General features: G+C 40.3%; 2 protein-coding genes across 3 annotated transcripts in view; both read left to right on the top strand.

The window, feature by feature from the left end:
• The window catches only part of ryr2a (ryanodine receptor 2a (cardiac)), a 31,251-nt gene extending 23,225 nt beyond the window's left edge, over positions 1 to 8,026 (top strand). Inside the window, 27 exon segments of the mRNA XM_037278557.1 lie at positions 132 to 205; positions 284 to 364; positions 448 to 536; positions 620 to 748; positions 847 to 951; positions 1,075 to 1,156; positions 1,267 to 1,425; positions 1,499 to 1,653; positions 1,771 to 1,986; positions 2,062 to 2,334; positions 2,537 to 2,743; positions 2,812 to 3,102; positions 3,225 to 3,292; positions 3,516 to 3,648; positions 3,718 to 3,804; positions 3,906 to 4,169; positions 4,249 to 4,379; positions 4,568 to 4,610; positions 4,681 to 4,814; positions 4,972 to 5,032; positions 5,259 to 5,405; positions 5,515 to 5,649; positions 6,413 to 6,569; positions 6,707 to 6,771; positions 6,879 to 6,979; positions 7,238 to 7,289; positions 7,442 to 8,026. Of these exon segments, the coding sequence (XP_037134452.1) occupies positions 132 to 205; positions 284 to 364; positions 448 to 536; positions 620 to 748; positions 847 to 951; positions 1,075 to 1,156; positions 1,267 to 1,425; positions 1,499 to 1,653; positions 1,771 to 1,986; positions 2,062 to 2,334; positions 2,537 to 2,743; positions 2,812 to 3,102; positions 3,225 to 3,292; positions 3,516 to 3,648; positions 3,718 to 3,804; positions 3,906 to 4,169; positions 4,249 to 4,379; positions 4,568 to 4,610; positions 4,681 to 4,814; positions 4,972 to 5,032; positions 5,259 to 5,405; positions 5,515 to 5,649; positions 6,413 to 6,569; positions 6,707 to 6,771; positions 6,879 to 6,979; positions 7,238 to 7,289; positions 7,442 to 7,537 (3,535 nt within the window). The 3' untranslated portion in view covers positions 7,538 to 8,026.
• A 1,181-nt stretch (positions 8,027 to 9,207) lies between these two features.
• Positions 9,208 to 12,975, top strand: LOC119138597 (muscarinic acetylcholine receptor M1). 2 transcript variants are annotated; one of them, XM_037278847.1, is made up of 7 exons: positions 9,208 to 9,306; positions 9,614 to 9,715; positions 10,299 to 10,363; positions 10,487 to 10,662; positions 11,070 to 11,365; positions 11,442 to 12,064; positions 12,130 to 12,975. In XM_037278847.1, the coding sequence occupies exons 3-7, from the start codon at positions 10,315 to 10,317 to the stop codon at positions 12,597 to 12,599; spliced, it is 1,614 nt and encodes a 537-aa protein (XP_037134742.1). In that variant the 5' UTR covers positions 9,208 to 9,306; positions 9,614 to 9,715; positions 10,299 to 10,314; the 3' UTR covers positions 12,600 to 12,975. The 2 variants fall into 2 exon arrangements, with proteins under 2 accessions (XP_037134742.1, XP_037134741.1); XM_037278846.1 differs by having other exon boundaries at positions 9,614 to 10,363.
• Positions 12,976 to 13,266: the final 291 nt, after the last annotated feature.

Below are 13,266 nucleotides of genomic sequence, written 5' to 3'. Positions count from 1 at the left end.
GTAATGGGAAAGAAATGACATTGAATCTAGACAAGAATAAATGAAATTTGCTCAAAACATTATGAATGACCTAAATGTTCCTGTCATCCATGTTGTTTTGAAGTTCTACTATATGGAATTATTTTTCTCAGTGTTCTCGATCTAAATGCATTTGAGAGACAGAACAAAGCAGAAGGACTTGGGATGATCACTGAGGAGGGATCCGGTAAACATTTCACCATTTAAAAGAAATATCAGGTATCTTATCAAGCTGGCGTTGAAATGATATCTCTCTTTGGAACAGGTGAGAAGGTTATGCAGGATGATAAGTTTACCTGTGACCTCTTCCGCTTCCTTCAGCTTCTCTGCGAAGGACACAACTCGGGTATTTTTTCCAAATGAGCAATCTGACACCTGTAGAATATAATCATAATATGGTGGAAATTGACATCCCTTCCTTCATTGCAGATTTCCAAAACTATTTAAGGACTCAAACAGGGAACAATACAACTGTCAACATCATCATCTCAACTGTTGACTACCTCCTCAGAGTTCAGGTTGGTACCGTTATTTCGGTTGGCTTCATATTTCCTAATTCTATTTGACTTTGACACCTTTACTTGCCTTTCTTTGTTCCTAGGAGTCGATTAGTGATTTCTACTGGTATTACTCGGGCAAAGATGTGATTGATGAGCAAGGCCAAAGGAACTTCTCAAAGGCTATTCATGTTGCCAAGCAGGTTTTCAACACACTCACAGAGTATATCCAGGTACAAAGATCCAGACAAATTCACGGAATGGATTTATTGAAATGAATTGAAATGTCATCCTTTTTTTTTTTTTTCTTTTTTCTGCAACTTTATTCCAGGGTCCATGCACTGGCAATCAGCAGAGTTTGGCACACAGTCGTCTGTGGGATGCTGTCGTTGGCTTTCTGCACGTCTTTGCTCATATGCAGATGAAATTGTCTCAGGTACGCTCCCGTGAAATAAAATAGACGCTGAACGCTTCTTATCAAAGTGATGCACCTGTTCATAAATAACTTTCTTTTTCCACAATTACCATGACAGAAATGACAAATATCTTTTCCCTTCAGGACTCGAGTCAGATTGAGTTACTGAAGGAATTGATGGACCTTCAGAAAGACATGGTGGTCATGTTACTTTCAATGATGGAGGGTATGACAATAATCAAGTATTGATGTCATCGCTTTGATTCACGTGAAATAAAAAGCATCTCTAAAGAAATGTCACACGTGGTCAATTTCAGCAATGTCTTCTATCGACAGGCAATGTGGTTAACGGGACGATCGGAAAGCAGATGGTGGACATGCTGGTGGAATCATCAAACAATGTGGAAATGATTTTGAAGTTCTTTGATATGTTCCTCAAGCTGAAAGATGTCACCTCTTCAGAAGCCTTTAAAGAGTATGACCCTGATGGAAAAGGCAAGTCTCTGATGAAGCCTCTGTGAATGAATATGTGAATTCTTGTGGTGTTGATGAACAAATGAATTGAAAGGTGTCATATCCAAGAGGGACTTCCAGAAGGCAATGGAGAACCATAAGCACTATACCCAGTCTGAGACTGAGTTTCTTCTCTCATGTGCTGAAACGGATGAAAATGAACTCCTGGACTATGAGGAATTTGTGGAGCGCTTTCATGAACCAGCCAAGGTAATGAAAATTGATCTTTTTTTTTTTTGGTCTACTTGTATGTAATTTACTAAGCTTGCGTCATCATTTTGTTTTTGCAAATGTCTATAAAATGATCCTTCAATTGTATCTTTCAAGGACATCGGCTTCAACGTGGCGGTGTTGTTGACCAACTTGTCGGAGCACATGCCTCATGACAACCGACTGCACACCTTTCTGGAGCTGGCGGAGAGTGTTCTCAACTACTTCCAACCCTACCTGGGTAGGATCGAGATCATGGGCAGTGCCAAGCGTATCGAGAGAGTCTACTTTGAGATCAGCGAGTCCAGCCGGACGCAGTGGGAGAAACCGCAGGTAGGATTTTATTGACCTGCTTTCCGCTTCAGCTTTGTCAAGTCTCAATATTTTCTTTCTGACCACGTAACCCAGGTTAAAGAATCCAAGCGTCAGTTCATCTTTGACGTGGTGAACGAAGGAGGCGAGAAGGAAAAAATGGAATTGTTTGTGAATTTCTGCGAGGACACCATCTTTGAAATGCAACTGGCCGCTCGGATGTCCGACACCGGCGAGCGCTCGGCGGTGAAAGACGACAGTGAGCAAGGCAGACCGGATGTGGAAAATCCCGAGACCAGCTTCTTTTCAGTTACCACGGTTCACATGGCACTAGTAGCGCTGCGGTTCAATGTGATCCTATTGATTAAGGTCAGACTCCTGAATTATGGAGATTAGGCAATAAGAACAATTTAAAAATAATGACAATTCTAAAAAAAAAAGTTCAGGAAAATGTATTTCATGTGAATCTCCAAAGATGTAGCTTTTCCATTCTTGAAGTGCTGCGGCGGTATTGCAGTGTAAACATTCACACGTGAAAAAACAATCTTACAGTTTTCATCTCAATTGTCAGGTGCTGTCCATGAAGAGTTTGAAGAAGAAAATGAAGAAGATTAAAAGCATGACGTCAAAAGACATGCTCACCGCCCTGCTTTCATTCTACTTGTCTGTACTGCAAGGCCTCCTTCACATGGTCTTCAGTGTGTTTCGAGGATTTTGCAGAATTTTATACAATAGTATATTTGGAGCCAATCAGGTTGATGGCACCAAGAGCATAAAGGTATGGAGTTGACATCACGTATGCATCATCCACACCAAACCACTCAACCCTCATGCCACACTCCACAGGTGTCTGAGCTACTGGCTAACATGCCTGACCCGACCCAGGATGCAATCAGACTGGAGGGGGAAGACAAAGAAAGAAAATCCTATGACAGAAGCTCAGTGAACGAGGACCTGGCATACTTGGCTGTCAATACCAGTGACTCGGAGCTGCTGTCGGACATTTTTGGCTTGGACTTACGGAGAGAGGGAGGACAATATAAACTCAGTCCCCACAACCCTAATGCCAGTCTCACTGAAATGCTCAATTCCCCACTTCCTTCCCCGCCACCTTCTGAGCCCAGACAAAGGCAACAGGTGAGGATGGAATCAAGAACAATCTTATTAACTCGGAAATATTTGAAGATAAAACAAGAGCAATAAAATGATGAAAACATTTTGCTGTTGATAATAACATTTGACCTCCCCTCCCATTTCAGTTGAACAGCTCTTCTTTGGATGAAGAGAAGGAAGCAAGACCGGTGAATCCATGTGAAATAAAGAGAAAGTAAGTGTGATTTTTTTTTATTGCTTTATTATATTCTTGGAAACCCTGTTGACAAGTGAATGGATGATTGGATTCCATTGAAATTGTGTGTTTGTAACAGTATTACTACCCATTTTTGTTTCTGTGAGGGAGCTTTATTCATTTTGGAGAAATAATGAATGACCATTTTTAATGAGGAATATGGCCATTTGTCCTTTATAGTGTAACATTTGTCATTTTACAGGAGTGAAGAGAAACAGGAGAAGAATGAGAAGGTGAAGGCAAATGTTAAAAGGCGTAGGATCTGGAAGGATGAACCTGATTTGCAGGAGTCGGTGGTCTCAAAGAAGATTGTTGCGTATCAGCGAAAAGTCCTGGTAAAAAAGATTTTTGGGAACTTTTTCTTTGTCAGCTGGTATGTTTGATCTTTTATTTCCCTCCCACAGAACTATTTTGCGAGGAACTTCTACAACATGAGGATGCTCGCTCTATTTGTTGCATTTGCCATCAACTTCATTCTCCTATTCTACAAGGTCATCGTTGACAATATTTTGATATTGTTACACAATAGAAACTCTTGATTCTTTTCACGTATTCAATATCGATGATAAATGAATATTTTTGTTCTATTTAGGTTTCTACATCGTCATCCGTGGCTGAGGAAGTGATCTCAATCAATCAAGCAGACAGCTCCATTCAGTGGGATCCGCTGGGTGGCGAGCCGATGGTCGAAATCAAAGACGGGTTCACGGAGGACCCGAAAGAGCCCTTGAAATTAGCCATGGTCCATTTTGTTTTGGAAGAGGGCAGCGGATACATGGAGCCGACACTGCGGATCTTGGCTATCCTTCACACGGTCATCTCTTTCTTCTGCATTATCGGATATTACTGTCTCAAGGTATGCGGAAAGTTGTCGGAAAGTATTTCATGATCCCCATGTCGTCTTTCTCATGCTGTTTATCGTATTTGTCATGTAGGTTCCGCTGGTGATCTTTAAGCGCGAAAAGGAGGTAGCCAGGAAGTTGGAGTTTGATGGCCTTTACATAACAGAGCAACCATCTGAGGATGATATCAAAGGACAGTGGGACCGATTGGTTATTAACACACAGTAAGTCGATGTGGAGCCTTTTTTTAGTCTTATTTTTTTAAAGAGCTAAACGAGGATCTTCTCACAGCCTGCATCGTGATGAGTAACAAAATAAATATATGATTAAATAAAAAATGGTAATCACATTGTTTCAAAGAAACACGTATTGATGCTTCCAGCTTTGAGAACGTTTGATTTGTAACTTTCAGATCTTTCCCCAACAACTACTGGGATAAGTTTGTGAAGCGAAAGGTAGGTGTCTTTGACAGTTCAACCGTGTCTGTGAAATGTGTCAAGCCAATTTTACTCTGATTTTCCACAGGTGATGGATAAATATGGAGAATTTTATGGTCATGACAGGATCAGTGAACTTCTGGGATTGGACAAGGCTGCCCTGGCCTTCAGTGATGCTCATAAAAAAAGGAAGCCCAGAAAAGACAGCTACCTGGCAGCGGTGTGAGTACACTGCACAATCAAAGACACATTGAGTTCACGAAAAATGACATGAGTGAGAATGAGTTTGCCATGACATAAACGTCCTGCCTCATGACAGGAGCTAAAAAAGCCAACGGGCTCATCCCGAGAACGCATTCTCATTTGATTTTCTCCACAGGCTGAACTCCATTGATGTCAAGTACCAAATCTGGAAGTTGGGAGTGGTGTTCACTGACAATGTAAGCGTGCATGTAGAATGATTTGGTGGACACCATCGCTAAAGTCAGATTCACCCAAATCTAGCTTCACAATAAATTGACTTTCTGAATTAAATTTAGTTAAGATAGCAAGCATAGCTAATATGTACATGTGAGAATCTTAATAAAACATTCTAAACTTATCCAGCGGGTCATATCCTGACTCACTTACTCGTATCTCCTCATTTGTTTCTCTGTTACCCAACAGTCGTTTCTGTATCTGGCCTGGTATATGACCATGTCTGTCCTGGGTCACTACAACAACTTTTTCTTTGCTGCACATCTGCTTGACATCGCAATGGGTTTCAAGACACTCCGGACTATCCTGTCTTCAGTAACGCACAACGGCAAACAGGTCGGCCGCTTTGAGCATCTTTCCATACACTGATGGCTTCATCTCTTTGTCAACTATCCCAGACTTTCTTTATAATCATCATTTTGTCTTCATCCGTCTTTCCTTCCAGTTGGTGTTAACAGTCGGCCTATTAGCAGTGGTGGTGTATTTGTACACAGTAGTAGCCTTCAACTTCTTCCGAAAGTTCTACAACAAGAGTGAAGATGGAGAATTACCTGACATGAAATGTGATGACATGTTGACAGTGAGTATTAGAAGGATTTTTTTTTTGACTTGGGATATTAGACCATAGATTAGACTCCTAATTCCCTCTTCTAATGCTATTAAGTCAAAAAAATGTGGTGCGGTAGAGTTGCTAAGAAAACTGTTTTCCCTCATTGCTCTGCACAGTTGCACACTGCAGCCATGTTAGATAAGTAACTTGTGTGTCAAGTAGGTCCACTGCCATTTATGGATTGAAAGTCACGGGATTTTAGTTTTACAGTATTCACCCTCAGGCACGGGCTGAATTTTGAATCGACTGAATACACCACATCACGCTAATCAAATGTGAATCCAGATCCTAAAAAAAAACCCAACATTTGTCACATTTTGTCAATTTGCTATGTGTTGTAAAGCAGTCACAGAGTCAAACTTGATCAAGAATGAAATACAGCTGGAAATGCTGTCAATTCATGTGAAAGAAATGCTATATAAGGCCTCGACAGCTGATGGTGTGTGTGTGTGTGTTTTGTAACGGGAGGGGGGCCTTCTGTCACCCGGAAATTTCACAACTAATCCCCCATAGTCAGCCATCCATAGCATTCCATAAAGCTCTATTTATTCCTATTAAGGGTTTGAGGGGGGTAGCCATGGCCTTTTCTACACAAAGGGGACAGAGGCTCTGTGGCATGAACAGAAGAAAGTCAACTGTGGCAGGAAAACGATTTTCCTTCGAATCTATGTGTGTGTGAGGTCCATCAAATAACATTGTTTGCCTCTCTTTCCCATATCCTTTTTTTTGCCAGTGCTACATGTTCCACATGTATGTAGGTGTGCGAGCAGGGGGGGGCATCGGTGACCAGATTGAGGACCCGGCAGGAGACGAATACGAGATCTATCGCATCATATTTGACATCACCTTCTTCTTCTTTGTCATTGTAATTCTGCTGGCAATCATCCAAGGTGAAACATTTCCACCTCTTATGTGTCATTGAGGTGGAATTTGCTATATTGGCTTCAGCTAACGAAACAAAACCAAAGGTCCGCAGCTGGATCAAAGCGGTGATCAAAGTTTTCGTCTGTCATCTTGAAAATCCTAGGTTTAATCATTGATGCTTTTGGAGAACTGCGGGATCAGCAAGAACAAGTGAAAGAGGACATGGAGGTAAGCAGGCCATCACAATAAAACTAATCATTTGACTCAGTGAATCAGTGCAGGGATGTCAAATGATCATATATTTAACTTGCCATCCAATATTTCTTCTCTTCCAGACAAAGTGTTTTATCTGCGGAATAGGCAATGACTACTTCGACACAGTGCCGCATGGCTTTGAAACACACACTCTGCAGGAGCACAACTTGGCCAATTACCTGTAAGTACTCTCTGAAATACTGTTGTTGATATTGTGTTTTTACACACACTTACTCGTTTTCAAAACAGAGACTTGTAGGCAATATACAACAAATGAATTGGTAACATTTGGACAATTCATTATTGTGAAAAGTCCACCAAAAAGAGCGTTCGGAGCCTTGCAGTTAAAAAGTGAAGAGCATTTTGATACACTTTGTGTTGGGAAATATATTTACATATATTTCTCTAATGGCATGTGAAATGTTTGTTTTTGTTGCAGATTCTTTGTGATGTATCTTATCAACAAAGATGAAACGGAGCACACAGGACAGGTGAACCATCTGACTTAATTATTCATTTGAATAGTTGATTAATTGAGGAGTCGGATTTTATTTCCATCCCCTTTATTAAAATCAGGACATTATTTCAAATTGACAGTGTCATGTAAAAAAATAAAAACTTCCTTGTCTTGTTTGTCTTGAAGGAATCTTATGTTTGGAAGATGTACCAGGAACGTTGTTGGGAGTTCTTCCCGGCTGGAGATTGTTTCCGCAAACAGTATGAAGATCAGCTGAACTGATCTGTCTCCGGAGTTCTTCTCCCTTCCGGTGGTTCCTTGCATGTGTTCTGAACCACAAGATTATGCCTGGAAACACTCCCCCATACAAAATGGCTTCTAAAAGCAGACCAACTGACTTTCATCCAAGATCTTCCTAATTCAGTCGGTCACCTTGATGACTCTGCCCCACCTTGCAGCACACTTGTTTCGGGATATTTTGTGTACATGGAAATGATATGATGATACTGGGTCACCAAAAAGTTTGGATACATGCTAAAAAAAAACAATTTTATTCCATTTTAATTTTGAGAAATATTTTCAACATCATTTTCAGTGCATCATTTAATGCGCTTTGCAATATTCAGCAAAAGTTGATGGAATAGATTCACGATGTATCCAGACTTTATGGACACATCTTGTAAAATCAAACTATTGGCATGTGACTGACATCTTAAACTCAGACATGAGTCGTTCTTTTTCTTGTATTTGACACAACAGTAGCAGAAAAAAGAAAAGTCGAGACACATTTGATGGTGGTACAGGTAGTGGACACTGCAACCTGCTGCAATATAGTCTGTTTTATAAACTCTTTTTGTTACCACTGTCAAAAATGTGACCTTGGAAATTTTTGCCTGCAATACAGTGGGAAGACAATGTGCCTGAAGATGAATACTTTTCTAATATTTAACAAGGGAGTATTTTAATGGTTTGAATTGAAGTGGAGATGTTATGATGATGTCCACAATCTGCACATGTCATTATTGTGTGTGTGTGTGTGCGTGTGTGTGAGTGTGAGCGTGAAGAATGCTGTAAATTTGCTTGCAACATGATGTTGGATGATGCTCTACTGAATCGTCCTTATTTATGCTTGTTCTTTCATTTGCTTCTTTTCAAAGCTACACAAATAAACAAGTTGTGAAGTTTGAACTTCATGTACTGTTGAATTACTACCTACAAACACAGCTGCCGACACACCAAATCCTATTGAAGAATTTTTGGAAGGATCTGAAACTTGAACCAACTTGAGATAACTGGAGATGTTGGCTCTCAATCAATGACCTGACATTTTCATTTGTATTTTAGGGAGCTCCGATTTTTGCTTCTGGAATATGACGCAATATTATGCTAACTTCATTCTTTTGCAGCTGCTCAAAATGAAATGTGTCTGGAATTAGGGATGGTGATAGACGGAATAGGCGATGCATGGCAAAGATCCCTTAAAAGGATTTCCAGAGCCGACAGAAATCATGAACAGAGACGAGGTAAGTTTGGTGGGCTTCATAACGATCAAGAGAAAAATGGCCAGAGATGCTATTAGGGGAAATGTGGGTCAACATTTGATGTGAAAAACAAAATCAGAAATGAAAATATTTATTTTGGGGTGGGTAGAGAACAAGTGGCCAGCACCTTTGGAATAAGCAACACAAGAGAAATAATTACACTGACCTTATCATGTTGACCTTTGACCTTAGAGCAAGTGCTACTATAAAAAGTGTTATTCACATGATCAATTGATTTCTTTTGCCCATCACTGTAAAATAAACTCTTAATATTCCAAATTTTCCATGCTGTTTTTTTTCTCCTCCTAAACTGAACTCTCATGAGGCAGATCTTTGTGTTGTCAAGTAGAACCCCTTGTGTTTTTTTCTGCATAAAGTTTAAAAGGCGGTGCTGTCTGCTCCAGTCACACACACACACACACACACACACACTTCTTGAGCAGTCTGAGCAGCCGAGGAAAGCGGCATGCTGCACAAGTCGGGCTAAGTAGGATATTCTACACACGCCTGGTAAGTTCATTTTTTCCCCCCCAACACTTTTATATGAATTCAAATAAGTTTGCATTTTATTATGGTAGAGTCATATATTTGTATTCTATAATTTCTGTCATCGGGCGAAAGGCACAAATAAAGACCAACAACTAATGACAGCCGCAATCCATCGCACACTACCCGCACGCACACCAGTCAGGCGAGTGAAGACATTTACAAATTGTAATTTGATTTGTTTTCTTTTTTGTTTCTGAGGAATTAGACTTGATTATTTCAGTGGTTATGTTTATGATTTATGTTTGCCTGTTTGTTTTCACAATAACAGTTCCATGATGGCAACACAATGGAAGAGTGGCGCCTTTACACAGAAGGCGTTCTTGGGTTAAAATCTTGATTTAGGTCTTTCGGTGGAGGCTGCATGTTTTTGGTAGGTTTTTCCCCAACCTGGTCAAAGTTCTGTCAAACGTTTCTCTGAACTGGAGGTATGGCATTATTTCAAATGATTGCTCCATTTTCTGCACGTGTCCTCATGATGGTTCTGGCTTTAATTAGTACAGCCTGTATTAGTAATGTCATCTTTTCTTTACAGGCTATGCTAATCTATACCATAATCAGCAGTGCAATGGAATCTGAATGGAATGATCATCTTGTATTTGCTAGATCATTGATGCTATCATTGGTTTTCCATGTGTGTAATGATTTTCACACAATTTTTCATTAGGATCTTCATACATACGTACGTACGTGTAAGCAGGTAACATTGTTGCACTCATTTCACCGAGCATTTTGGAACGTCAGGACAAGCACGAGTGGAAAACATTTTCAAATCATTGATCTCAATTGTCTCCACTGTATTTGCATTTTTATTTTTTTATGTATTTGTACTTGACATACATTTTCTGTTTATGTCATTTCTGCTCATCAATAATGCAGTTATGGAATCTTGTAGACCGTTGAATGAAGTTAGTTACCGATTTTGCCTCTAATGTATTTCTCCACTCTTCCTTTAGATGCCCGTTGGTCATTATGGATCAAACCTCAAGATCAGACGCTGCCTTCATCCCAGCTACTTTTGGTACTGTCTTCTTGTCTTATTAAAATCTGAAATGTAAGCGCAAAATTTGAAGTCCAAAAGTTGGCGGAAGATTTTCAATCATGTCATTCCTTACACTGATTTTTATAAACATTTCCATTTCAGATGGCTCTTACCAGGAAGTTGCCATATTGTCTGGCAATGTCGGCGGGTGGAGTCCCCATCAGTTCAATAGTAGCAATATTTCGCAAGGGGCAAACTTCACTGAATCACCAGAAAATAGGACATTAATCCAGGAGGCAACCACCTTTGACCCATTAGGAGGACATACAGTCTTGCAGGTAGCAAGCAGATGTTTTTAAGCAGAGTATTTTCTATTAACCATTCACTATTTATATTCTATTACATCCACATTGAAATCATTTTAATACAGCGGTTGAATTGATGTTTTCATTTATTTAATTTCATTATGAAACGTAAAAAAAAGGCTTTTTTTTCAGGGTTAAATTGAACTAGACTGTAATCCAAATTATTAGGAGGTAATTGCTCATTTATCTAACTATTCAAAGCAATCTGAATTGTTTTTAGTCATTAAATGAATCTTCTCTACTCCCTGCAATATAACAAAGTCATTAAACACCCTTTCCTTACTGAGGACATTTTGAAATGATTATATAATCATACGCGCATAAATACGGCATACATGATAATGATTTTAATAATCCTTTTTTTTTCCCTCCACCTTCAGGTTATAGTCATTGTCTTCCTCACTGGGTCACTTTCTCTTGTCACTGTTGTCGGGAACATTTTAGTCCTGTTGTCCTTCAAGATCAATAAGGCGCTGAAGACTGTGAACAACTACTACTTGCTGAGCTTGGCCTTTGCTGACCTGACCATCGGCACTTTATCAATGAACTTGTATACCACCTACATCATCATGAATCAGTGGGCTCTGGGGCCGGTGATTTGTGACTTGTGGCTTGCAATTGACTACGTCGCCAGTAATGCTTCAGTCATGAACCTCCTTGTCATAAGCTTTGACAGGTAACCTTTTGTTTTTCTTGACTTAGAACTACGACTTAAGATGAGCGCATTAACATTCTCTTCCTTTTTTCTTTAGGTATTTCTCCGTGACCAGGCCTTTGACATATCGTGCAAAGCGCACAACTAAGCGGGCCATGACCATGATTTGTTTAGCCTGGTCAGTCTCATTTATTCTTTGGGCCCCAGCCATCCTGTTCTGGCAATACATTGTCGGCGAGCGGACAGTGCCATCTAATGAATGCTTCATCCAGTTTCTGTCTGAGCCCATCATCACATTCTGCACTGCAATCGCTGCCTTTTACTTGCCAGTTACCATTATGACCACCTTGTTTTGGAAGATCTATCAGGTCTCAGAAAAACGTGCTAAGGATATACAGGGTCTTAAGGGCTGTGGTGCTGGAAACAAAAAGCGGGATGAGGGTGCGACCAAGAGCCAAAAGGACAAATCGGACACACCGGCGAATAACAGGAACGATGAGCCGCCTTCAGACAACACCAAGGACAACTCGAGTATTCCGAGAGGAATGAAAAGCAGCAAAGGGAAATGTAGTGCTTTGCTTTTTCATTTATCCCGGAGGTTCAAAAGAGCTGACACCACCACCGCAGCAGAACAGAGTTGCTGTGACAGTTTGAACAATAATGATGTTTCAGAGGAGGAAGAGGAAGTCAACGATGCCGACCAAACAAAGCTTTCCACAGGTTGGTTCTAATCATCTTGAGCTTGATGCTATGTCGCACCAAATGGTCTTATTTCTTGTCTGTAGACGGAAAGAAGACGACAAGGGCAAAGGACGTGAAATCATCGGAGTCGAAACAGTCGCTGCCTGCCGACGCATCCCCTGAAAATATCTCCATGAAAGATGTGAAAAAGTCCGGCTCAAAAGCTAAGACAGAGGTTAACAAACGCAAGAATGAAAAAAAGGCAAATGACAAAAAAGCAGCACGGACACTCAGCGCTATTCTTTTAGCTTTCATTACTACTTGGTTACCGTACAATATCATGGTCTTGGTGAATACTTTTTGCCAAGACTGTATCCCGGGAACTCTTTGGGCGCTGGGCTACTGGTTGTGTTACGTGAACAGCACGGTTAACCCGATGTGTTACGCTCTTTGTAACAAGACTTTTCGAACAACCTTCAGAGATATCTTAATGTGCCAGTGGAATCAAAACAAAGCCAAGCCTCAATTGAATAAGAGGAATGCTGCAGCTTGCCGAAAGAAAGAGCAAATGTAGAGCAGATGTATGACATCTTGATTTTTGGGACCTCCAGTCCAAATTTGCCACTGGTGTGCTCTCTCTTGAAAAAACAGCGCTCGAGAGTGGAGACAGTGACGAACTGCAGTAGCAGACAATAAAAATTCTTGCCAGATAATTTCGAATGTCTTTTGACGAGCCATAGTCAATGGGAATGTGGAAATGGTTTATTGGCAATAACCACATCTGGTGATAGTAAGCTTCAGGTAGTGTAAATATTTAGACAAATGCAATTGTTTTTGTCTTTTCATTTATTTTTTATGGTAAATGGACCCACAAATGAGTGTTTTGTGTATGCACAATCTTTGTATGACAGTATTGCATGGAACGCACAACACTCATCTAGTCTATCATTTTTTTAGTGTGTCAAATATGAGGTGAATAAACAAAACCATGGAGATATTTAACAAACAATTTTGTTTCATTTTTTGGGATGGATGGACGGATGGACGGGTGGAGTGAGACAATTCGAATGAATTCAAGAAATTGGTTCTTTTTATGACAGGGCACTTTAAAGACACCCCACATTGGAGCATGTCAACAGGAAACCGAGAATCATGGGTAATGTAGTGAGGAACCAGAGTGGCAATGAATGAGCCTTTTGTCGTCAGTGCAGCAGCTAATTCTTTTTTTTATTAGGCATGAC

This window comes from Syngnathus acus, chromosome 19 (genome assembly GCF_901709675.1).
Source record: "Syngnathus acus chromosome 19, fSynAcu1.2, whole genome shotgun sequence".
Lineage (NCBI taxonomy): Eukaryota > Metazoa > Chordata > Actinopteri > Syngnathiformes > Syngnathidae > Syngnathus > Syngnathus acus.
This window is presented reverse-complemented; position numbering and strand designations above follow the sequence as displayed.